At 46.7% G+C, this 27,009-nt stretch overlaps 1 protein-coding gene across 1 annotated transcript; it reads left to right on the top strand.

Moving 5' to 3' along the window:
• The first annotated feature begins 406 nt into the window (after positions 1-406).
• Positions 407-21,590, top strand: LOC130335585 (uncharacterized). Its single transcript, XM_056553902.1, has 6 exons — positions 407-450; positions 4,685-5,006; positions 6,085-6,243; positions 8,750-8,878; positions 16,221-16,347; positions 18,469-21,590. Exons 2-6 carry the CDS (start codon positions 4,698-4,700, stop codon positions 20,169-20,171), a joined length of 2,427 nt encoding a protein of 808 aa, XP_056409877.1. The 5' UTR covers positions 407-450; positions 4,685-4,697; the 3' UTR covers positions 20,172-21,590.
• Positions 21,591-27,009: the final 5,419 nt, after the last annotated feature.

The raw sequence follows: 27,009 nt of genomic DNA, 5'->3' as shown, positions 1-27,009 counted from the left end.
ATACCAATGCCTGAAAAAAAGCCTGCAAAAAATGCTTCAAAATGGAAAATAAAATAAATATATATATATAGCAATGCCTGAAAAAATGCTTCAAAAATGAAAAATAAATAAATAAAACAACTCTCAAAAATATACCAATGTATGAATAAAGTCTGCAAAATATTCTTCGAAAAAAAAAAAAAAAAAAAAAGCCTTAAAAAACCTACAAAATGCAAGGTCAAAAAGCTGTAAAAAATTCAAGAAAAGTCTGAAGGTTTCCGCCTCATTTTGCCTGTAAATAATGATGGGTCCAGGCCGCCTGGAATGAGTTTTTCTGCAGTTCAGCATTGAGGGGGTTAATGCTGTCAGGAGCCCTGAGTACAGGGGCGGGGCTTGTGTCATGTGACAGATCACATGGGCAGGAAGTGGGGGCTGCAGCGCTGGTGCTGCTGAGGTTGGAAGCATTTCCAGGTCTGTTATTATATCTTATTATACTCGGTGACCATTAGAACTGTGCATGCGGGGAGATGGCAGCAGGGGATGCTGGGAAATGATTGATCACATGATCTATGTCACATAAGAAAGTAACATGGAGGAAGAGGCGATGCGAGGAATGTAGATACAATGTAGAGTTAGTAGATTGGCTGGAGGTCTCTTCTTCCTCTCACTCATTCCAGGTCCTACCATGTGAGCTGGAGGAGGAGGAGGCGCTGGGTCAGACCATCAGCCATGTCAGTGTTACCCAACCAGAGCGCCTCCAGCTGCGGCAAAACTACAACTCCCAGCATGCTTGGCTGTGTGCAGACTGGCTGGAGCAGCAGAGCACCGATTACACTGATCAATGTTATTCTGTGACACAGAACAGTGTATACAATCCAAGGATTACATGTAATAGTCTCCTATGGGGGCTGAAAAAAGTGTAAAAAAAATATAAATATGATTTAACCCCTTCAGTAATAAATGTTTGAATCGCCCCCCTTTTCCCATATAGAAATATAAACATGTGGTATCGCCGCGTGCGTAAATGTATGAACTATAACAATATATCATTAAAGGGGTACTCCGGTGGAAAACTTTTTTTTTTTTTTTTAAATCAACTGAAGAAAGTTATACAGATTTGTAAATCACTTCTATTAAAAAAAAATCTTAATCTTTCCAGTAAGTTTCCTTTTTAATGTCTGAATACTACAAAATGGAAATGATTTTCTTTTTGGAACACAGAGCTCTCTGCTGACATCACGAGCACAGTGCTCTCTGCTGACATCTCTGTCCATTTTAGGAACTGTCCAGAGCAGCATATGTTTGCTATGGGGATTTTTCTCCTACTCTGGACAGTTCTTAAAATGGACAGAGATGTCAGCAGAGAGCACTGTGCTCGTGATGTCAGCAGAGAGCTCTGTTTCAAAAAGAAAACAATTTCCTCTGTAGTATTCAGCAACTAATAAGTACTGTAAGGATTAAGATATTTTAATAGAAGTAATTTACAAATCTAAAAAGGAAAAGAGTCTCAGCTCACCTGGGGCGTGCACGGCTACCTCCAACCAAAGTAGAAAAAGGCCAGCACGGCTGAGTGAAATCTTCAAAACTTTATTCACGAATCCTCGTTAAAAACCTTCATGGTGGCAGAAAGACACGGACATATACAAAAGTAGAAATATTGCACATGGAAAAACAGTCCCAAACAAGGCTGACGCGTTTCAGGTTGCTATACCCTTACTCATAGCTTGCCAATACTCAAATGAGAATGCCTTATATACTGCAAGGCCATCCCTGCCATTAGGAAGGGGAGGGACATCTTATGTCAGTGTGCAATCCAACACAAGTAAAACCAGGAAAATACATGTATCATTAAAAAACTCACATATAAAATCCAATAGGACTATATAACAGCTATGGGAAACAAAACAAGTGGTGGACTTTTTAGTAATGTAGTATTAAGTCCGTCTTGTTATTCAGGCCATGCGGATATGTACAATTCAACAAGTAAATCCACATGATCTCTCTATTATGAAGAATGCGTATAAGATCACCTCTTCTTCTACTTCTTTTGATTTTTTCAATGCCATAAAAACGCAAGGACGATATGTCTGAATTATGTTTAAGAAAAAAATTTTTGAGACATTAGACATGCTAGGTACCAAAGGACCGGCAGCGTGCCTGATATGCTCCTGCATTCTCTTTTTTAAGGTGCGTTTAGTGCTACCTACATAATCCATTTTACAAGTAGTGCAGGTGACTCTATATATTATGAAGGTACTATCACAGTTAATAAACTCGCGAATCATATGGATTTTACCATCTATTGTACCTTCTATTTTATTGCCCTTTGTTGCATAGGGGCGCACCACACACCTTGCGTTACCGCACTTATGGAAACCTTTAATTGTCAGCCAGGTCGACTGCTCCTCCTCTACACAAGCCATACTAGGAACAAGCAGGCTCGATAGAGTTGGAGCACGTCGGGCAGAAAACCGGACCCCTGGTTAGAAGTAGAAGAGGAGGTGATCTTATACGCATTCTTCATAATAGAGAGATTATGTGGATTTACTTGTTGAATTGTACATATCCGCATGGCCTGAATAACAAGACGGACTTAATACTACATTACTAAAAAGTCCATCATTTGTTTTGTTTCTCATAGCTGTTATATAGTCCTATTGGATTTTATATGTGAGTTTTTTAATGATACATGTATTTTCCTGGTTTTACTTGTGTTGGATTGCACACTGACATAAGATGTCCCTCCCCTTCCTAATGGAAGGGATGGCCTTGCAGTATATAAGGCATTCTCATTTGAGTATTGGCAAGCTATGAGTAAGGGTATAGCAACCTGAAACGCGTCAGCCTTGTTTGGGACTGTTTTTCCATGTGCAATATTTCTACTTTTGTATATGTCCGTGTCTTTCTGCCACCATGAAGGTTTTTAACGAGGATTCGTGAATAAAGTTTTGAAGATTTCACTCAGCCGTGCTGGCCTTTTTCTACTTTTTTCTAATTTACAAATCTGTTTAACTTTCTGGCACCAGTTGATTTAAAAAAAAAAAGTTTTCCACGGGAGTACCCCTTTAATGATCAGAAAATTCAAAATCCAACGTCAAGCCAAAAGTCAGGAGGCCCCCATACACACGAGCTCGGATGGTTCAGCCAACTTGTCAGTTATTTGGTCAATGACCGCTCGTGGCCACATGATGATGTTTCTTTGGGAACAAGATGAATAAAGTTTGTTTGACTTACTTTGGGGCGGGAGAAATCGGCCCTTGAAGATCCAGATCCGGGTCCTGAGGGTAACGCTTGTGATCTTCACCTCCTGATGGTGAATTCTGTCTCGTAGGACTGTGTCCAAACTGTGTAACCTCTAGATATCTTAAATGTAAAGGGGTCCTCCGCCCCTACATCTCAAGGATAGGGGATAAGATGTCTGATCGCGTGGGTCCGGCTTTCCAAATAAATATGTTCATAACACTGACTTCGGGTAGCTGTGACGTCACGCCACGTCCCCTCCATTCACGTCTATGGGAGGGGGCGTCACGCCATAGACATGAATGGAGGGGACGTGACATCAGGACCACGGCAGCCCAATACCGGCGTTCTGAATATTAATGTTCAGATTGCCGGGCCGTAGATCCCAGTGCCCAGACCCCTTGCGATCTCCGGCTCGGCACCCTGGCGTTCTGAATGTTTATGTTAACATTTATGTTCAGAACGCCGGTTTTGGGAGGCCATGGTCGTGACGTCATGCCCCCTCCATTCATGTCTATGGGAGAGGGTGTGATGCCAAAATCACGGCCACCCGAAACCGGCATTCAGAGCATAGATGTTCAGAACCCGGGGGAGCCGGGCTTTGGGACAGGGAATAAGATGTCTGGGGTGGAGTACCCCTTTAAACCTAAAAAGTTTTGGATTTGATCCAAATTTGAACTTCCTTAGTGTGAACAGGGCCTTACACTCCATGGGATAGGAGATCAATCACTGCCCACACCCAGCACCCCCACTGTTCAAGGCTCCACGCAACAAGATGAATGGGCAGGAAGCCTTGCGCCAATCATTGTACAGTGGTGGCGCTGGGTAACTGCAGCTCGGCTCCCATTCACTTCAGTGGTTGCCGCCATTATACAGTAAATTACACATGGCGTCCAAACAACATAGAGGATAAGACGTCTGATTGTTGGGGGGGGGGTCCGGCCGCTGTTCAGAACGTCGGTTTTGGGCGGCTGTGGTCGTGATGTCACACCTTGCCCCATCCATTCATGTCTATGGAAGGGGGCGTTGTGTCCCCGCCCATAGACATGAATGGAGGGGGCGTGAAACGACGCTACGATCACGATTCAAATGCCAGGGTGCTGGGCCGGACCTTGGGACATGGCATAAAATGTCTGGGGTGGAGTACCCCTTTAAACCTCATAAGTTTGGGGTTCGGAATTGTATCATTATTGGGAGGTAATTTGGATCTGATTCAGTTCGTCCTGAATCTATTTGCTTATCTCTACCGCCACATTGTCCGTATCCAAGTTTACCGATAGTGGCAGGGATGGCATGGACATTGAGGTGATTGAACATCTCATTCCACACTGACCATGGGGGGGATGAGGGGGGTTTGTTGGGCCTCCAGTAAGGAATGGTCCTCTAATAAACAATGGCGCCATGTGTGGTCGACACATCCATCTCCGCTCCTCTGTAACTTTATTTTTTATATCTTTCCTTCCAGGGAAAAGTCAAAAATGCCAAAATGCATCGTTGGTTATTGCCATAATTATGCGGGAATGCGGAGGAACTACTCCAATGTAATTCTCCACGGTTTTCCCACCACTCTTGACGGAATAAGAACCTGGCTGCGATCTTTAGAGCGAGGGGGTCAGGTTTTCCACAACCTTGAGGAGATGGCCGCCAAAATCCATGAGGGCAAAAGGCACGACTCCTACCGCGTTTGCTCTGAGCATTTTTCCAACCAGTGTTACGTGACGGTCGGAGAGAAGAAGGTGTTAAATAAAAACGCTGTTCCCACCATCTTCATGCCCCGTGTGATACAGGTAAGTCATCCACGTATTGGGGGCGGGGGAGGAAATGGCAGCTGAGGGGTTTGGAGAGCAACGACTGCTGCCCATGACTGACGTACGGGGCCCCTTCTCTGAGCTGGAAGCTTATAAATTTTTTGCTATAGTGAGAGAAATGTTGGGGTAAACATCTGAGGGTCGATAAATATTCAAAATAGGTGATATGTCTCCTGATCCCTTGGGAGAGGAAAATGCAGAAGGATTAACTGGCGGATGACGGCTGTATATAACAGCTGACACCCCCTGAAGGAATCCGCCCTAGTATGAACAGGGCCTTACACTCCATGGGCTAGGCGATCAATCGCTGCCCACACCCAGCACCCCCCACTGTTCAAGGCCCCACGCAACACGATGAATGGGCAGGAAGCCTTGCGCCAATCATTGTACAGTGGTGGCGCTGGGTAACTGCAGCTCGGCTCCCATTCACTTCAGTGGTTGCCGCCATTATACAGCAAATGACACATGGCTTCCAAACAACATAGAGGATATGACGTCTGATTGTTGGGGGGGGTCCGGCCGCTGTTCAGAACGCCGGTTTCGGGCGGCTGTGGTCGTGACGTAACATCATGCCCAATCCATTCATGTCTATGGGAGGGGGTGTCGTGCCCCCTCCCATAGACATGAATGGAGGAGGCGTGGCGCGATGTGACCATCACGACCGCATGAAACCAGCGTTCTGAACATAGATGTACAGAGAGCCGGGGTGCCGGACCTTGGGACAGGGAAAAAGATGTCTGGGGTGGAGTACCCCTTTAAACCTCAAAAGTTTTGGATTGGGAAGGGTATAATTTTTGGAAGGAAATTTGGATCTGATTCATTTCGTCCTGAATGGATTTTCTCATCTCTATCGCCACATTGTCCGTATCCAAGTTTACCGATAGTGGCAGGGATGACGTGGACACTGAACAGTTGTCTCCCCTCCAATCAGAGACTAATGGTTTATCCTGAGGGTAGAGATGGTAAAGTCTTGGAGAACCCTCTAAGGAGTGAATCTCCTCCATCTGCTGGATCAGACGATCCTGCGCTCACACTTCTCTTCATCTTCCACATTTAGGACAAAAAATTCACGAGGAGGAGAATCCCCGACGGTCAGAAACCACCAAAAGCCAAAATGCTCTGCAAGGAGAACGCCAAACTGGCGCAACGGGGGAATAATCTGACAGAGATGCTGTTAAATGTCACGATAGAGATCCTCTGCCTGCTGACCGGAGAGGTGAGGATTCTGGGAAACCCAGAGGGGGGGGGGGGTGCATGGTCTGCCAAGGGCAACGTTGTCAGAATGTTCTACTCTAAGGGGCCACAAGTACTTAAAGAGTACCTTACATCAAAAAACATGCAGTCTGGTCACATGACGAGCTTAGCGCTGCTCCCCGCCTGTCACTCAGACAGGCGGGAGCGAGTGTTATGCTTGTACCTCAGCAGGGCACGCTCCTGACTCGACCAGCCGCGTCTTCAGGCTCCACCCCCTGACAAGGAGAGCCGGCGCGTGCTGACCCTGAATCAGTGGAGTGCTGTTCTGCTAGTAGTAAAGATCGGGTCTGCCATAGAGGAAGAAGGGCGGAAGTTAGCCCTGGCAGGCATCAGATGACATCGCACCTGCCGGGCCACGCCCACTTCCTCCCCTCGCACGCAAAAAAACTGACACGGAGTGCTCCCTGTGTGAAATCAGTGGTGTCACCAAGGTGAGGGATTTGTTAGAAACTTGCTCACCTGGTGTGGTTGTACTCAAGAAGCACAACACTCCGAAGGGCATAGGAGGCAGATGACTGCAGCGGCTTCCCATGCCGGCTAATCAGCGTGAAGACAATAGGATCAGCGGGAGGAGAGGAAGTGGAAGCTGGTGATCGCGCTGTCAGAATAGCGAAGGTAAGACCAGAATATTTCCATACATTTATTTAGTTCAATGCAGTGCAACGCGTTTCAAAACCATCAGTTTTTTTTCATCAGGCGTCGCGACGCCTGATGAAAAACAGATGGTTTTGAAACGCGTTGCACTGCATTGAACTAAATAAATGTATGGAAATATTCTGGTCTTACCTTCGCTATTCTGACAGCGCGATCACCAGCTTCCACTTCCTCTCCTCCCGCTGATCCTATTCCCCTCACACGCGGCAGGGAACCGAGCTGCCGAACAGGGAAGATAAAAGGTATTTATAGGGGGTTATGAGTGAAAATACTTACAGGGATAGAGTTAGTGAGAGTCAGGGACAGATGGGGAGGGGGATCAGGGAGAGTTTAGGGGATCATAGGGGCATTTATGGCCTATCAACAGTATACACCCTAAATAATAAAGCCGGCCATACACATGGACAGTTTCAGTGGGATATGTAAACGTGTATGGAGGTCGTCTGATGTCAGGAGAGAGAAGGAAAGAAAAGCCACAAGAGGTGTCTGGCAGCAGCTTTCTCTCATCTCTTATGTGGGGATCAGGAGTTGTTGGTCAAACACTCATTCAGCTTCTCAGCCTCATAGTCACGTGTTCAGAATAGTGAGAGAAGGAAAAGTCGCTGCCAGACACCTGTGGCAGCAGCTTATCTCTCTTCAGAACAAAAAGATGAGGCATGTTACAGGGTAACCACCTAAACCTTCTCTCCCCCCGACATCTGTGATCAGAGGAAAGTCAGGAAGTCCTCGTACACAAAGGTGGTTGGCTGGGACCAAGGAAATCTCCATATTTGGCCGACCCGGACCGCTGTAATGGTGTCCAGATGATTATACGGTGACTGCAGTCTTTTACCTTTATTGCTGTTTGTTCTTTTCTTACTAATAAAAACCTTTTCTCCAAAAGTCAGGTACAGTGGGATAGGCGTGGCCTGGGGTTCACCAATCACCACCGCCGCCACGCCTATCCTGCCTTCCAGCGCTGGGACCACTGTGTCTTACTACACAGTGAATCCCCAACGCATGCGCCCATCCCGTCTGCTCCAATGTGCGCGCACCACCGCGTCCTGAATTGACAGAGCGAGCACTCGCTCCTGACGTCTATGCGCTCAGTGCACGCGCGCTGTATTAGAGGCACTGACCGGACAGATGTTGGGAGCGAGCGCTCACTCTGTCAACTCAGGACGCGGTGGCGCGCGCACGTTAGAGCCGACGGAATGGGCGCATGCTCTGTGGAGTCGGTGTGTAGTAAGACACAGTGGTCCCAGCGCTGGAAGGCAGGATAGGCGTGGCGGCGGCGGGGATTGGTGAACCCCAGGCCACGCCTATCCCGACTGTACCTGACTTTTGGAGAAAAGGTTTTTATTAGTAAGAAAAGAACAAACAGCAATAAAGGTAAAAGACTGCAGTCACCGTATAATCATCTGGACACCATTACAGCGGTCCGGGGGTCAGAATATGATGCCGGCTGCACTTTAATGTATAACCTGCCTTATCTGCTGCCAGACACCTCCGCTGACCTCTTGTCTTCAGGGAGAACAAAAGGATCAGACACTGAAATTCAACAATAACTGATCCATCTTTTTGGCCTCCATAGTTAAATGGCCCTGAGGGAATCGGGGGAGGGGGGGTTGTCATCTCATCTCTACTGTACGAGGGTCTATATGGCGAATGGTAGTAACAGAAGGATCTGCCAATGGTCTGTAGATAAATGTCTCCTGTCTGTGCCCGGCCTATGATGCCACCAGAAGTGGATGAACCGGGGTCAGTACTGGCCTACAGGGATTTTGTCCCAATGTCTCTGCGGTTATTATATCCGTTTTATTTTGACATTTTAGGATTATCTCCTGATGAAGAAGACCCCGAGACCCCAAACAGACCCTCATAGTCACCCACAGGTCCATGACCGAAACAAGGAGAAGATCCTAGACCTCACCAAACAGATCATAAAGCTGCTGAGGGGCGAGGTGAGCGGGGACCGGAGACTGGGCCAAAAATACTACAAAAGCCCCGGACCCCAGAACCTCAGTCTCCTCCATGTGTCACCGTACAGAGGGGATTTTGTTTCAGAAGCCTCATTAGATACGTAGTGGGGGATGGGGTTCTTAATGTTTTTTTCCATATATACAAGGGACATTATGATTTGGCCAAGTGCACATGTGTACTGATTGGGGAGAGGGAGAAATGCTGCCGCCATACACCGCTGGCAGTGGCTTAAAGGGGTACTCCGGAAATGTCTGGTGATGAGAGGTGACACTGCTGGGACATTATACAGTAATGGAGGGGTCTGGTGATGATTAGAGAGGTGACACTGCTGGGACATTATTCAGTAATGGAGGGGTCTGGTGATGATTAGAGAGGTGACACTGCTGGGACATTATACAGTAATGGAGGGGTCTGGTGATGATTAGAGAGGTGACACTGCTGGGACATTATACAGTAATGGAGGGGTCTGGTGATGACTGGAGAGGTGACACTGCTGGGACATTATACAGTAATGGAGGGGTCTGGTGATGACTGGAGAGGTGACACTGCTGGGACATTATACAGTAATGGAGGGGTCTGGTGATGACTGGAGAGGTGACACTGCTGGGACATTATACAGTAATGGAGGGGTCTGGTGATGACTGGAGAGGTGACACTGCTGGGACATTATACAGTAATGGAGGAGTCTGGTGATGATTAGAGAGGTGACACTGCTGGGACATTATATAGTAATGGAGGGGTCTGGTGATGATTAGAGAGGTGACACTGCTGGACATTATACAGTAATGGAGGGGTCTAGTGATGACTGGAGAGGTGACACTGCTGGGACATTATACAGTAATGGAGGGGTCTGGTGATGATTGGAGAGGTGACACTGCTGGGACATTATACAGTAATGGAGGGGTCTAGTGATGACTGGAGAGGTGACACTGCTGGGACATTATACAGTAATGGAGGGGTCTGGTGATGATTGGAGAGGTGACACTGCTGGGACATTATACAGTAATGGAGGGGTCTGGTGATGACTGGAGAGGTGACACTGCTGGGACATTATACAGTAATGGAGGGGTCTGGTGATGACTGGAGAGGTAACACTGCTGGGACATTATACAGTAATGGAGGGGTCTGGTGATGACTGGAGAGGTGACACTGCTGGGACATTATACAGTAATAGAGGGGTCTGGTGATGACTGGAGAGGTGACACTGTTGGGACATTATACAGTAATGGAGGGGTCTGGTGATGACTGGAGAGGTGACACTGCTGGGACATTATACAGTAATGGAGGGGTCTGGTGATGACTGGATAGGTGACACTGCTGGGACATTATACAGTAATGGAGGAGTCTGGTGATGACTGGAGAGGTGACACTGCTGGGACATTATATAGTAATGGAGGGGTCTGGTGATGATTAGAGAGGTGACACTGCTGGGACATTATATAGTAATGGAGGGGTCTGGTGATGACTGGAGAGGTGACACTGCTGGGACATTATACAGTAATGGAGGGGTCTGGTGATGATTAGAGAGGTGACACTGCTGGGACATTATTCAGTAATGGAGGGGTCTGGTGATGATTAGAGAGGTGACACTGCTGGAACATTATACAGTAATGGAGGGGTCTGGTGATGATTAGAGAGGTGACACTGCTGGGACATTATACAGTAATGGAGGGGTCTGGTGATGACTGGAGAGGTGACACTGCTGGGACATTATATAGTAATGGAGGGGTCTGGTGATGATTAGAGAGGTGACACTGCTGGACATTATACAGTAATGGAGGGGTCTGGTGATGACTGGAGAGGTGACACTGCTGGGACATTATACAGTAATGGAGGGGTCTGGTGATGATTATAGAGGTGACACTGCTGGACATTATACAGTAATGGAGGGGTCTGGTGATGATTATAGAGGTGACACTGCTGGGACATTATACAGTAATGGAGGGGTCTGGTGATGACTGGAGAGGTGACACTGCTGGGACATTATACAGTAATGGAGGGGTCTGGTGATGACTGGAGAGGTGACACTGCTGGGACATTATACAGTAATGGAGGGGTCTGGTGATGAGAGGTGACACTGCTGGACATTATACAGTAATGGAGGGGTCTGGTGATGACTGGAGAGGTGACACTGCTGGGACATTATACAGTAATGGAGGGGTCTGGTGATGACTGGAGAGGTGACACCTCTGGACATTATACAGTAATGGAGGGGTCTGGTGATGAGAGGTGACACTGCTGGGACATTATACAGTAATGGAGGGGTCTGGTGATGAGAGGTGACACTGCTGGGACATTATACAGTAATGGAGGGGTCTGGTGATGATTGGAGAGGTGACACTGCTGGGACATTATACAGTAATGGAGGGGTCTGGTGATGACTGGAGAGGTGACACTGCTGGGACATTATACAGTAATGGAGGGGTCTGGTGATGACTAGAGAGGTGACACTGCTGGGACATTATACAGTAATGGAGGGGTCTGGTGATGACTGCAGAGGTGACACTGCTGGGACATTATACAGTAATGGAGGGGTCTGGTGATGACTAGAGAGGTGACACTGCTGGGACATTATACAGTAATGGAGGGGTCTGGTGATGACTGGAGAGGTGACACTGCTGGGACATTATACAGTAATGGAGGGGTCTGGTGATGACTGGAGAGGTGACACTGCTGGGACATTATACAGTAATGGAGGAGTCTGGTGATGACTGGAGAGGTGACACTGCTGGGACATTATATAGTAATGGAGGGGTCTGGTGATGATTAGAGAGGTGACACTGCTGGGACATTATATAGTAATGGAGGGGTCTGGTGATGACTGGAGAGGTGACACTGCTGGGACATTATACAGTAATGGAGGGGTCTGGTGATGATTAGAGAGGTGACACTGCTGGGACATTATTCAGTAATGGAGGGGTCTGGTGATGATTAGAGAGGTGACACTGCTGGAACATTATACAGTAATGGAGGGGTCTGGTGATGATTAGAGAGGTGACACTGCTGGGACATTATACAGTAATGGAGGGGTCTGGTGATGACTGGAGAGGTGACACTGCTGGGACATTATATAGTAATGGAGGGGTCTGGTGATGACTGGAGAGGTGACACTGCTGGGACATTATACAGTAATGGAGGGGTCTGGTGATGACTGGAGAGGTGACACTGCTGGGACATTATACAGTAATGGAGGAGTCTGGTGATGATTAGAGAGGTGACACTGCTGGGACATTATATAGTAATGGAGGGGTCTGGTGATGATTAGAGAGGTGACACTGCTGGACATTATACAGTAATGGAGGGGTCTGGTGATGACTGGAGAGGTGACACTGCTGGGACATTATACAGTAATGGAGGGGTCTGGTGATGATTGGAGAGGTGACACTGCTGGGACATTATACAGTAATGGAGGGGTCTGGTGATGACTGGAGAGGTGACACTGCTGGGACATTATACAGTAATGGAGGGGTCTGGTGATGATTAGAGAGGTGACACTGCTGGGACATTATACAGTAATGGAGGGGTCTGGTGATGATTATAGAGGTGACACTGCTGGACATTATACAGTAATGGAGGGGTCTGGTGATGACTGGAGAGGTGACACTGCTGGGACATTATACAGTAATGGAGGGGTCTGGTGATGATTAGAGAGGTGACACTGCTGGGACATTATTCAGTAATGGAGGGGTCTGGTGATGATTAGAGAGGTGACACTGCTGGAACATTATACAGTAATGGAGGGGTCTGGTGATGACTGGAGAGGTGACACTGCTGGGACATTATATAGTAATGGAGGGGTCTGGTGATGACTGGAGAGGTGACACTGCTGGGACATTATACAGTAATGGAGGGGTCTGGTGATGACTGGAGAGGTGACACTGCTGGGACATTATACAGTAATGGAGGAGTCTGGTGATGATTAGAGAGGTGACACTGCTGGGACATTATATAGTAATGGAGGGGTCTGGTGATGATTAGAGAGGTGACACTGCTGGACATTATACAGTAATGGAGGGGTCTGGTGATGACTGGAGAGGTGACACTGCTGGGACATTATACAGTAATGGAGGGGTCTGGTGATGATTGGAGAGGTGACACTGCTGGGACATTATACAGTAATGGAGGGGTCTGGTGATGACTGGAGAGGTGACACTGCTGGGACATTATACAGTAATGGAGGGGTCTGGTGATGATTAGAGAGGTGACACTGCTGGGACATTATACAGTAATGGAGGGGTCTGGTGATGATTATAGAGGTGACACTGCTGGACATTATACAGTAATGGAGGGGTCTGGTGATGACTGGAGAGGTGACACTGCTGGGACATTATACAGTAATGGAGGGGTCTGGTGATGACTGGAGAGGTGACACTGCTGGGACATTATACAGTAATGGAGGGGTCTGGTGATGACTGGAGAGGTGACACTGCTGGGACATTATACAGTAATGGAGGGGTCTGGTGATGAGAGGTGACACTGCTGGACATTATACAGTAATGGAGGGGTCTGGTGATGACTGGAGAGGTGACACTGCTGGGACATTATACAGTAATGGAGGGGTCTGGTGATGACTGGAGAGGTGACACCTCTGGACATTATACAGTAATGGAGGGGTCTGGTGATGAGAGGTGACACTGCTGGGACATTATACAGTAATGGAGGGGTCTGGTGATGAGAGGTGACACTGCTGGGACATTATACAGTAATGGAGGGGTCTGGTGATGATTGGAGAGGTGACACTGCTGGGACATTATACGGTAATGGAGGGGTCTGGTGATGACTAGAGAGGTGACACTGCTGGGACATTATACAGTAATGGAGGGGTCTGGTGATGACTGGAGAGGTGACACTGCTGGGACATTATACAGTAATGGAGGGGTCTGGTGATGACTAGAGAGGTGACACTGCTGGGACATTATACAGTAATGGAGGGGTCTGGTGATGACTGGAGAGGTGACACTGCTGGGACATTATACAGTAATGGAGGGGTCTGGTGATGACTAGAGAGGTGACACTGCTGGGACATTATACAGTAATGGAGGGGTCTGGTGATGACTGGAGAGGTGACACTGCTGGGACATTATACAGTAATGGAGGGGTCTGGTGATGACTGGAGAGGTGACACTGCTGGGACATTATACAGTAATGGAGGGGTCTGGTGATGATTGGAGAGGTGACACTGCTGGGACATTATACAGTAATGGAGGGGTCTGGTGATGACTGGAGAGGTGACACTGCTGGGACATTATACAGTAATGGAGGGGTCTGGTGATGACTGGAGAGGTGACACTGCTGGGACATTATACAGTAATGGAGGGGTCTGGTGATGATTAGAGAGGTGACACTCCTGGACATTATACAGTAATGGAGGGGTCTGGTGATGACTGGAGAGGTGACACTGCTGGGACATTATACAGTAATGGAGGGGTCTGGTGATGATTAGAGAGGTGACACTGCTGGACATTATACAGTAATGGAGGGGTCTGGTGATGACTGGAGAGGTGACACTGCTGGGACATTATACAGTAATGGAGGGGTCTGGTGATGACTGGAGAGGTGACACTGCTGGGACATTATACAGTAATGGAGGGGTCTGGTGATGACTGGAGAGGTGACACTGCTGGGACATTATACAGTAATGGAGGGGTCTGGTGATGACTGGAGAGGTGACACTGCTGGGACATTATACAGTAATGGAGGGGTCTGGTGATGACTGGAGAGGTGACACTGCTGGGACATTATATAGTAATGGAGGGGTCTGGTGATGACTGGAGAGGTGACACTGCTGGGACATTATACAGTAATGGAGGGGTCTGGTGATGATTGGAGAGGTGACACTGCTGGGACAATATACAGTAATGGAGGGGTCTGGTGATGACTAGAGAGGTGACACTGCTGGGACATTATACAGTAATGGAGGGGTCTGGTGATGACTGGAGAGGTGACACTGCTGGGACATTATACAGTAATGGAGGGGTCTGGTGATGACTGGAGAGGTGACACTGCTGGGACATTATACAGTAATGGAGGGGTCTGGTGATGATTGGAGAGGTGACACTGCTGGGACATTATACAGTAATGGAGGGGTCTGGTGATGACTGGAGAGGTGACACTGCTGGGACATTATACAGTAATGGAGGGGTCTGGTGATGACTGGAGAGGTGACACTGCTGGGACATTATACAGTAATGGAGGGGTCTGGTGATGATTAGAGAGGTGACACTCCTGGACATTATACAGTAATGGAGGGGTCTGGTGATGACTGGAGAGGTGACACTGCTGGGACATTATACAGTAATGGAGGGGTCTGGTGATGATTAGAGAGGTGACACTGCTGGACATTATACAGTAATGGAGGGGTCTGGTGATGACTGGAGAGGTGACACTGCTGGGACATTATACAGTAATGGAGGGGTCTGGTGATGACTGGAGAGGTGACACTGCTGGGACATTATACAGTAATGGAGGGGTCTGGTGATGACTGGAGAGGTGACACTGCTGGGACATTATACAGTAATGGAGGGGTCTGGTGATGACTGGAGAGGTGACACTGCTGGGACATTATACAGTAATGGAGGGGTCTGGTGATGACTGGAGAGGTGACACTGCTGGGACATTATATAGTAATGGAGGGGTCTGGTGATGACTGGAGAGGTGACACTGCTGGGACATTATACAGTAATGGAGGGGTCTGGTGATGATTGGAGAGGTGACACTGCTGGGACAATATACAGTAATGGAGGGGTCTGGTGATGACTGGAGAGGTGACACTGCTGGGACAATATACAGTAATGGAGGGGTCTGGTGATGACTGGAGAGGTGACACTGCTAGAACATTATACAGTAATGGAGGGGTCTGGTGATGATTAGAGAGGTGACACTGCTGGGACATTATACAGTAATGGAGGGGTCTGGTGATGATTAGAGAGGTGACACTGCTGGGACATCATACAGTAATAGAGGGGTCTGGGGATGATTAGAGAGGTGACACTGCTGAACATTATACAGTAATGGAGGGGTCTGGTGATGATTGGAGAGGTGACACTGCTGGGACAATATACAGTAATGGAGGGGTCTGGTGATGACTGGAGAGGTGACACTGCTAGAACATTATACAGTAATGGAGGGGTCTGGTGATGATTAGAGAGGTGACACTGCTGGGACATTATACAGTAATGGAGGGGTCTGGTGATGATTAGAGAGGTGACACTGCTGGGACATCATACAGTAATAGAGGGGTCTGGGGATGATTAGAGAGGTGACACTGCTGGACATTATACAGTAATGGAGGGGTCTGGTGATGACGGTATCATTGTGTGTCAGGTTCCTATAAGGTGTCAGGATGTGGCGGTCTATTTCTCCATGGAGGAGTGGGAGTATGTAGAAGGACACAAGGATCTGTACCAGGACATAATCATGATGGAGGATCAGCTGCCCTGCATATCATCGGGTAAGGAAATATACCTCCAATAAGTAGAAAAGGTTTTCTAACTTCCCATTTGTCGGGTTGAGGAGATTATCCAGTATTGGGGCAATGGTGGGGAAATTAAGAACAACCTTCTCTTTCCTGGCCCTGATTCCCGTAGCTCCTGTTCGTCTCTTTCTCGCCCTTTATTAGTTTCTCTTTCCTTCTTCCGAGATGAGTGTTTCTTGCAGGACCTTCCCAATCAGCCAATTACTGGCCAAGACGGGACACCGGGCACCAGTGATTGGCTTTGCCGGCAGGTCCTGTTCCATATCATCGTCTTGGAGGCAGAAAGAGGAAAGAATATTGGGGACCAGAAAGACACGAACAGGAGTTACAGGGAATCAGGGCAGGTAAGTGGAGGTTTGTCTTTATTTCCCCTACCCTAGCACCATATTATGAAAAAAATAAAATAAACTGCATAAGGCTGGGTTCACATGACGTTTTGGCAATACAGTTTTCTATCAGGTTTTTTAAGCCGGACCAAATCGTATGCGACCGTGTGCTAAAAAAAGAAAATGTATACGGTTCAAAAATGTGCATCAGGTGGCATTCAATCCGGTTTTAACATTTATATTATTTTTAAATAAAGTTCCTATTGTTCTAATGAAATTAGTCCTGTACGATCGCTATGCGCATGTGCAAAGTAAAAAAAAGTCCTATAGTGAAAGCCGTATACGGCTACATTATGGGTTTTTCACCCGGACACAAAACCGTTGTCGACCACGGTTTTGGAGTACGGGGGGAAAAAAAAGTGAAAAACCAAACTGGAAGTAAAACTGACGCAACCGGATGCATCGTTATGTATACGGTTTTCAATTATTTGTCTATAGATACATTGTCCGATACGGTTTCAAAAACCGTTTCACAACGCGATGTGAACCCTGCCTTCCCCTTTTAATATATGGGGTTATCAGTTGCGTAATTGTTTCGCTTCTCCCCCATTATCATAAGCCCCACAGAGGGTCCCTAGTTCAGTGTCCTCATCTCTCCGGGGCCCTGTCCTGTCCTACACAAACATATCGTGATATGAGTGGGCACTGTGTAATACTTCGTTTTTCGTGTGGTGGCGCTGCAGGGAACCCAAACACTTTCCATTAGGCTTCCTGTCAATCTGTGACCACTGGGGACGACACTGTGTGATCTGTTCTTTTTTATAAGGGACCCATCTAAGGCTGAGTTCACATCTATGTTGCATTTTCGTTCGGGCAGTGTTTTCCAACCAGGTTGCCTCTAGCTGTTGCAAAACTATAACTCCCAGCATGCCCGGACAGCCGGAGGCTGTCTGGGCATGATGGGAGTTGTAGTTTTGCAACAGATGGAGGCACCCTGTTTGGGAAACACTGTGTTCGGGTAATAAATAGAGGGACCTGATTGGGCACAAGACCGAAACCCAACAGACCCCATTAAAGGGGTACTCCGGTGGAAAACTGTAATTTTTTAATCAACTGATGCCAGAAAATTTAAACAGATTTATAAATGACTTCTATTAAAAAATCTTAATCCTTCCAGTACTTATTAGCGGCTGTATACTACAGAGGAATTTCTTTTCTTTTGTGGATTTCTTTTCTGCCACGACCACACTGCTCTCTGCTGACACCTCTGTCCATGTCAGGAACTGTCCAGAGTAGGAGAAATTCCCCATAGCAAACATATGCAGTTCCTAAAATGAACAGAGGTGTCAGCAGAGAGCACTGTGACAGAAAAGAAATGCGAAAAGAAAAAGAATTTCCTCTGTAGTAAACAGCCGCTAATAAGTACTGGAAGGAATAAACATTTTATAGTAGAAGTAATTTACAAATCTGTTTAACTTTCTGGCACCAGTTGATTTAAAAAAAATATAAAATTCCACCAGAGTACCCCTTTAGTGTGAAAGGGAACCATTGGTGTCCGTTGAGCATGAGACTGAAGTGAATGGACTGTTTGAACGAGGTCCTGACCGGAGACGCCGATGCAGAAATGAACGAGGCCTAATAAGTCCTGAATTGTCCAAAGCGAAGCACCGTAGCAGAAGTCCGTCAATAAATGGAATGTTTTTGAAATGTTGGCTTTGTGAATGGTCCATTAAGTACGGAAAGAATAATATCTGTGGCTTTATTTTTACAGGTCTCCCATGTGACAAGGCGTCCCTTCCAGGAGTTTGTATAATTTGTTCCAAACAAGATAAAAGTATTTATAGTGGCCAGAAATCTCCGTGCCATGAAATGTGCAAAATAGAACCGGCAAAAAATGTCTTAGGAGCAACAAACTCAAGAGACAAAATAGAAAACCTAGAACATAATGGCCCCTATTCAGACGCGTCAACATTCTCCGATGATGGAGGAGACATCACAAACTCCTGCGGTAACACAGAACAGTATGTATGTAGGTCGGAACGTGTGACGTCTGAAGGAAACGTTCTACCAGATGTCAATCAGTCTACACGGGCAGGAGGCGACCAGCACTGTCCATCTACTCCTAGTGACACCTACACATATACACAACATACGCCGAACAATCCAACTATTCATCGAGAAGTGGAATGTACAGCGCAAAAAAGAATGTATACTCCAGAAAGTATCTCGGCTAACACGTGTAATATACCCGAGGATCATGCACAATACACAGCTACTTGTATTATGGTGGAGCCACTGGATGGTGTACAATATAGAACTACTCGTATTATGGTAGAGCCAGAGGATAATGCACAATACACATCTACTCGTACTAAGGTGGAGCCATTGGGTCATGGACAATTCACGTCTACTCGTACTAAGGTGGAGCCATTGGGTCATGGACAATACACATCTACTCATATTAAGGTGAAGCCATTGGGTCATGGACAATACTCAACTACTCATATTAAGGTGGAGCCATTGGATGATACACAATATACTTCTACTCATATTATGGTGGAGCCATTGGGTAATGGACAATACTCAACTAGTCATACTATGGTGGAGCCAGAGGATCATACACAATACACAACTACTTGTACTAAGGTTGAGCCATTGGGTCATGGACAATGCACGTCTACTCGTATTAAGGTGGAGCCATTGGATGATACACAATACATAACTACTTGTATTAAGGTGGAGCCAGATGGTCATACACAGTACAGAACTACTCACATTAAGGTGGAGCCAGATGATCATACACAATTCACGTCTACTCGTATTATAGTGGAGCCATTGGATGATACACAGTACCGAACTCCTTGTATAAAGGTGGAGCCAGACGACCATACACAATACACAGATCGACAGCAACATCCATACCCTCCTATTACCGAGGCATGTGACAGAGCAGATGCCACCAACACGTCTGTGCCAACAGATCCTATACAGCAATACCCATCAATTCACATCAAGGAAGAACCAGTCTCCTTGGTGGAAAGAGATGTCCTCAATGTAACGTCCTATAGATGCATCGAGTGCTCCGAAGTCTTCACCGCCAAGTTAGATCTTATCTGTCATCAAAACATTCACAAAATAGAGAAACTGAAGTGTCCAGAATGTGGAAAATACTTCTCCAATAAGTCCAATCTTTCCAATCATATCAGGAGCCACACGGGAGAGAAGCCTTACTCCTGCCCCGCCTGTGCGAAACGTTTCACCAGGAAGAGCACGCTCATTATACACCAGAGGATCCACACCGGAGAGAAGCCCTTTGTCTGCTTAGAATGTGGACGAAGCTTTCCCGGTAGAGGAAATCTGAGGAAACATCAAAAGGTGCATAAACCCAAGAGGCCCATGACTGTCCGGACCCTCCTCCACATGCCGATGACCCTCATAGTAGACTCTAATGTGGCCCCGCTGCAGATGAGCTGACTCTAGTACATCAACATGGACGTGGAACAAGCTGTCCAGTGTTTCACGGTGCTGGTTACCAGGACAGACATGGACTATGGTGATCTCTGCACTATGGACACGTTTTTTTCCCATGAATAAAAACGAAAAAAAAAAAAACACGGTTGGTGTTTCGGTTTAGTTTAAGAGTGCAACTTAGACATCGACCAATAATCGGTACAATGCCCGGCATTTAACAGATCTTAGAATTTCTGTAATATAGTTGTTTATTTTTTATTTTGAAGCAGTCAAGGTGGTTTCTCGTTGTTCTTAAAGGCCTTCTACTTGGAAGAACTTGTCAGGAATAGGGAAATAAATAGGACGAAAGAAGAAACTTACACTGAACTATGATGGCCGCGTCATTCTTGTTTCAGGGGGTTCCGCCTAAAAGGTCATAACGTAAAACAGTCTCCTCTAGAGGTCGTGTTCTCCATCTGATCCTAATTGTGGTCCTGTGGGATATAAGGTGGCCTTATTTGTGTCAGCCCATCCGGATGATTTTGGCAAATCATCTGAGGAGTATGGTGGCTCCCCGACTCCTCCCAGAGGGCAGATGTCCGTTGGATGATTTGATGGCTGATTCTTCTGTTTTCAAGGAAATAAGCCACCACTCTTCTCGGGGAGATGAGCCACCACTCTTCTCGGGGAGATGAGCCACCACTCTTCTCGGGGAGATGAGCCACCACACTTCTCGGGGAGATGAGCCACCACTCTTCTCGGGGAGATGAGCCACCACACTTCTCGGGGAGATGAGCCACCACTCTTCTCGGGGAGATGAGCCACCACTCTTCTCGGGGAGATGAGCCACCACTCTTCTTGGGGAGATGAGCCACCACTAGGGGAGTCCAACAGCAGCTCTCTCACCCCTCCCACTGGCTGAACGTGTACGGAGGATTGAGTGGGATGGCGAGCTATTCAACCAACACCTACTCTACCTTATTTGGCCAGCTTTTTGTATAATTCACCCAGCTTTATTACAATCCTGTTTTTGTAGAGTCATAATAGGATTCAAGTCAAGCAGTGGTCTCTGAATATGTAGCCCTCCAGTTGTTGCAAAACTACAACATCCAGCATGCCCGGACAGCCAACAGCTCAGCGTGCGTGTTATTCAGTGGGGAGAGGAGAGAAACCTGCAAACATCTCAGGCGGCAGATTATGGCTAGAGACGAGAAAAGGATCAGACGTTGAAATTCAGCGCGGCCCACTGTTCTTCCTCCCGACTTCATCTGTTGGGAAAGAGTCAGGGGGTCCCCATACACATCAGTTGGTGGTCCAGATGACTTCAATGTATATGGGGGACCTTTACATGCAGCAGATTGACTCTATTTAGGGTAACTCTTTCCTGCCTGTGGTTTAGCACGTTTGGTAGCCAGGAAAATGTTCTGACATCTAGTGCAAAAAAAAAAAAACTAAACCATAAAAAAAAAAAATACATAAATATATAGATAATTGTTTTATTAAATTATTTACATATATATAATCAAATCTCTACATTTGATTTAGTCGAATTGCATGAGATAAGGCAGTTGTGCCTGTAAGTCAGTGTATCCCAACCAGGGTGCCTCCCACTGATGCAAAACTACAACTCCCAGCGTGCTCTCCTGTCAAGAAGTTGTGTAGCCCTCTCATTGTCAGTGCGGTATTGTCTCCCAACTCCCTGACTCCTCCCTCTCCTGACAGAAAGTTATGTAGTCCTCTCATTATCTGTGGGGTGTTGCCTCATTATCTTCTTGACTCCTCCCTCTCCTGACAGGAAGTTGTGTAGTCCTCTCATTGTCTGTGGGGTGTTGCCTCATTATCTTCTTGACTCCTCCCTCTCCTGACAGGAAGTTGTGTAGTCCTCTCATTGTGTGCTTGTGAGGTCAGAGATCCCCTTACGCTGGGGTCACATGTCAGGCCTCCAGCTTTAATGAGGCCCCCACCCCTGCACAATGTATAGAGCCGAGTCCTGGTTATTGTTTAGTCATGTCCAAACAGCGTCCGCACTAAGGAGAGGCCATCAATAATTCTTCCCTGGGAAACCCCTTTAAGGCCATAAATCAGGGCGCCTCCAGCTGTTGGAAAACTACAACTCCCAGCATGCCCGGACAGCCAAAGGCTTTGTACAGGAGCCCCATAGCTTCACCCTAGGGCAGTGATGGCGAACCTTTTGGAGCCCGAGTGCCCAAACCGTTATGCAGCCAACTTTTTTTCCCCTCAAAGTTCCAGCACAGCAATTAAATCAGAATACTGAGGTTTAAGTTTAGAAAAAACAACTCATTCAGTGTCCATAACTAATTAACATATTTGGGCTTAAAAGAACACAACAGAGTTCAATCATCCAAACTTGTTTTTTTTAATTGATAGTTTATAGTTCCCCCCCCATTAGGTAGGCAGTATAGTCCCCCCCCCCCATTAGGTTGGCAGTATAGTCCCCCCCCCCCCCTCATTAGGTTGGCAGTATAGTTCCCCCTACATTAGGTTGGCAGTATAGTTCCCCCCACATTAGGTTGGCAGTATAGTTCCCCCCACATTAGGTTGGCAGTATAGTTCCCCCCCACGTTAGGTTAGCAGTATAGTTCCCCCCACATTAGGTTGGCAGTATAGTTCCCCCCACATTAGGTGCAGTATAGTTCCCCCCACATTAGGTTGGCAGTACAGTTCCCCCACATTAGGTTGGCAGTATAGTTCCCCCCCCACGTTAGGTTGGCAGTATAGTTCCCCCCACATTAGGTTGGCAGTATAGTTCCCCCCACATTAGGTTGGCAGTATAGTTCCCCCCACATTAGGTTGGCAGTATAGTTCCCCCCACATTAGGTTGGCAGTATAGTCCCCCCCACATTAGGTTGGCAGTATAGTTCCCCCCACATTAGGTGCAGTATAGTTCCCCCACATTAGGTGCAGTATAGCTCCCCCCCATTAGGTTGGCAGTATAGTTCCCCCCACATTAGGTTGGCAGTATAGTTCCCCACATTAGGTTGGCAGTATAGTTCCCCCCACATTAGGTGCAGTATAGTTCCCCCACATTAGGTGCAGTATAGCTCCCCCTACATTAGGTGCAGTATAGTTCCCCCTACATTAGGTGCAGTATAGTTCCCCCTACATTAGGTTAGAATCAAAGGCGAATGACCAGGGAGTCAGGAGTTTGTCTGGCGCAGAGAGGAACCATCAGACAGCCAAGTAAAATCAATGGATTTATTAAATGCAAAGCGTTTCGCTGCGCATGCGCAGCTTCATCAGGCATGACAAGGGGAGGCTGGTAACAGGTATATATACCTCCAGGAATTAACCATTAGAGTGCTTTTTGGAAAGAGTTGTTACATAGAATTACATATCCATATGACAATGTATGAAAAAAAAATATAAATAAATATAAACAGAAATCACAAAAATAATAATAAGACAGCAATATGAAAGCACAATGCAATCCTATAAACATATGTATATAAATATATATATAATAATATAATTATAATTATCGCATGTGATGTGAATGTAACACCACAAGCGACTCAAGAAGTCGCACCGCTAAATCACCTTGATTTTTTCTTCGTTCCTTCTGTACTGTTCACCCTGGAGCGCCCCACTGTGTATATATTTATTCCTTATGTTTTATTATCTAAGTTTTGTTTATTTTCTTTTCTTTTCTACATATAAATATTTTTGTATTTTTAATTTATTTATTGTTTGTTAATTTGGATTCTTGTACGAATATTCACACCCTGCGTTTTCGCCGGTTGCTGTATTCAATATCGCACTAGTTAATTGAGTTCATCTTATTTTCTAAGTAGTGTTCATACATTTCCTATTCGATCAGTTGCGATTTGGTTTATCGCACTGTCATTTATTATTTTTTATTTTTTAATAAGGCAGCGATATACAATTAAATAATAATTTTTCTATCTCTTGAATCAATTGACATGACTCTTTATATCATATATATTTTTTGAAATAATATCCAATTCGTGTTGTTGAATGCCGCACCGGCGATTAAGCGGTACGACTTCTTGAGTCGCTTGTGGTGTTACATTCACACCACATGCGATAATTATAATTATATTATTATATATATATTTATATACATATGTTTATAGGATTGCATTGTGCTTTCATATTGCTGTCTTATTATTATTTTTGTGATTTCTGTTTATATTTATTTATATATTTTTTTCATACATTGTCATATGGATATGTAATTCTATGTAACAACTCTTTCCAAAAAGCACTCTAATGGTTAATTCCTGGAGGTATATATACCTGTTACCAGCCTCCCCTTGTCATGCCTGATGAAGCTGCGCATGCGCAGCGAAACGCGTTGCATCTAATAAATCCATTGATTTTACTTGGCTGTCTGATGGTTCCTCTCTGCGCCAGACAAACTCCTGACTCCCTGGTCATTCGCCTTCGATTCTACACCTATCCAGGAGGGCTGCAGTGGACCTGCTTTCATATCTCTTCTGCTCTTAACCTTGTTGTGTGTGGGCGCACACCCAACTTCGGTAAGCGGCTTGGGAATCACCTTCCCCTACCCCCACCTGCAAGATCTACTGATCCCGCACATGAGGCGCCTTCCTTCCTTTCCCGACATTAGGTTGGCAGTATAGTTCCCCCGACATTAGGTTGGCAGTATAGTTCCCCCACATTAGGTTGGCAGTATAGTTCCCCCGACATTAGGTTGGCAGTATAGTTCCCCCCACATTAGGTTGGCAGTATAGTTCCCCCCACATTAGGTTGGCAGTATAGTTCCCCCTACATTAGGTGCAGTATAGCTCCCCCCGCATTAGGTTGGCAGTATAGTTCCCCCCCACATTAGGTTGGCAGTATAGTTCCCCCCCACGTTAGGTTGGCAGTATAGTTCCCCCCCACGTTAGGTTGGCAGTATAGTTCCCCCCACATTAGGTTGGCAGTATAGTTCCCCCCACGTTAGGTTGGCAGTATAGTTCCCCCCACATTAGGTTGGCAGTACAGTTCCCCCACATTAGGTTGGCAGTACAGTTCCCCCACATTAGGTTGGCAGTATAGTTCCCCCCACATAAGGTTGGCAGTATAGTTCCCCCCACATTAGGTTGGCAGTATAGTTCCCCCCACATTAGGTTTGCAGTACAGTTCCCCCACATTAGGTTGGCAGTACAGTTCCCCCACATTAGGTTGGCAGTATAGTTCCCCCCCACGTTAGGTTGGCAGTATAGTTCCCCACATTAGGTGCAGTATAGTTCCCCCGCATTAGATTGGCAGTACAGTTCCCCCACATCAGGCTGGCAGTATAGTTCCGCCAGTATAAAGCAGAGCTGTGTTTGTATAAAGCAGAGCTGTGTGTGTGTAGAAAGCAGAGCTGTGTGTGTATAAAGCAGAGCTGTGTGTGTGTGAATAGATGTGTTAGTATAAAGCAGAGCTGTGTGTGTGTGAATAGATGTGTTAGTATAAAGCAGAGCTGTGTGTGTGTGAATAGATGTGTTAGTATAAAGCAGGTTGGCAGTATAGTTCCCGCCACATTAGGTGCAGTATAGTTCCCCCACATTAGGTGCAGTATAGCTCCCCCTACATTAGGTGCAGTATAGTTCCCCCTACATTAGGTTGGCAGTATAGTTCCCCCCACATTAGGTTGGCAGTATAGTTCCCCCTACATTAGGTTGGCAGTATAGCTCCCCCACATTAGGTGCAGTATAGCTCCCCCCACATTAGGTTGGCAGTATAGTTCCCCCCCACATTAGGTTGGCAGTATAGTTCCCCCCCCCACGTTAGGTTGGCAGTACAGTTCCCCCACATTAGGTTGGCAGTACAGTTCCCCCACATTAGGTTGGCAGTATAGTTCCCCCCCCCACGTTAGGTTGGCAGGATAGTTCCCCCCACATTAGGTTGGCAGTATAGTTCCCCCCACATTAGGTTTGCAGTACAGTTCCCCCACATTAGGTTGGCAGTACAGTTCCCCAACATTAGGTTGGCAGTATAGTTCCCCCCCACGTTAGGTTGGCAGTATAGTTCCCCCCACATTAGGTTGGCAGTATAGTTCCCCCCACATTAGGTTGGCAGTATAGTTTCCCCCCACATTAGGTTGGCAGTATAGTTCCTCCCACATTAGGTTGGCAGTATAGTTCCCCCCACATTAGGTGCAGTATAGCTCCCCCTACATTAGGTGCAGTATAGCTCCCCCTACATTAGGTGCAGTATAGTTCCCCCTACATTAGGTTGGCAGTATAGTTCCCCCCACATTAGGTTGGCAGTATAGTTCCCCCCACATTAGGTTGGCAGTATAGTTCCCCCCACATTAGGTTGGCAGTATAGTTCCCCCTACATTAGGTTGGCAGTATAGCTCCCCCCACATTAGGTGCAGTATAGCTCTCCCCACATTAGGTGCAGTATAGTTCCCTCCCACATTAGGTTGGCAGTATAGTTCCCCCCCCACGTTAGGTTGGCAGTATAGTTCCCCCCCACGTTAGGTTGGCAGTATAGTTCCCCCACATTAGGTTGGCAGTATAGTTCCCCCCCACGTTAGGTTAGCAGTATAGTTCCCCCCACATTAGGTTGGCAGTATAGTTCCCCCCACATTAGGTTGGCAGTATAGTTTCCCCCCACATTAGGTTTGCAGTACAGTTCCCCCACATTAGGTTGGCAGTACAGTTCCCCCACATTAGGTTGGCAGTACAGTTCCCCCACATTAGGTTGGCAGTATAGTTCCCCCCACATTAGGTTGGCAGTACAGTTCCCCCACATTAGGTTGGCAGTATAGTTCCCCCACGTTAGGTTAGCAGTACAGTTCCCCCCACATTAGGTGCAGTACAGTTCCCTCACATTAGGTTGGCAGTATAGTTCCCCCCACATTAGGCTGACAGTATAGTTCCCC

This window comes from Hyla sarda, unplaced genomic scaffold (assembly GCF_029499605.1).
Source record: "Hyla sarda isolate aHylSar1 unplaced genomic scaffold, aHylSar1.hap1 scaffold_452, whole genome shotgun sequence".
NCBI lineage: Eukaryota > Metazoa > Chordata > Amphibia > Anura > Hylidae > Hyla > Hyla sarda.
The sequence above is the reverse complement of the archived record's forward strand: the minus strand, read 5'-3'. Positions and strand labels throughout refer to the sequence as shown.

Bases quoted from the DNA above. Each gene is read 5' to 3' on its own strand.
- LOC130335585 (XM_056553902.1), top strand. From the start codon at position 4,698: ATGCCAAAATGCATCGTTGGTTATTGCCATAATTATGCGGGAATGCGG. The intron at 8,879-16,220 runs GTGAGCGGGGAC...ATTGTGTGTCAG, and splicing joins TAAAGCTGCTGAGGGGCGAG to GTTCCTATAAGGTGTCAGGA. The intron at 16,348-18,468 runs GTAAGGAAATAT...TTATTTTTACAG, and splicing joins GCTGCCCTGCATATCATCGG to GTCTCCCATGTGACAAGGCG.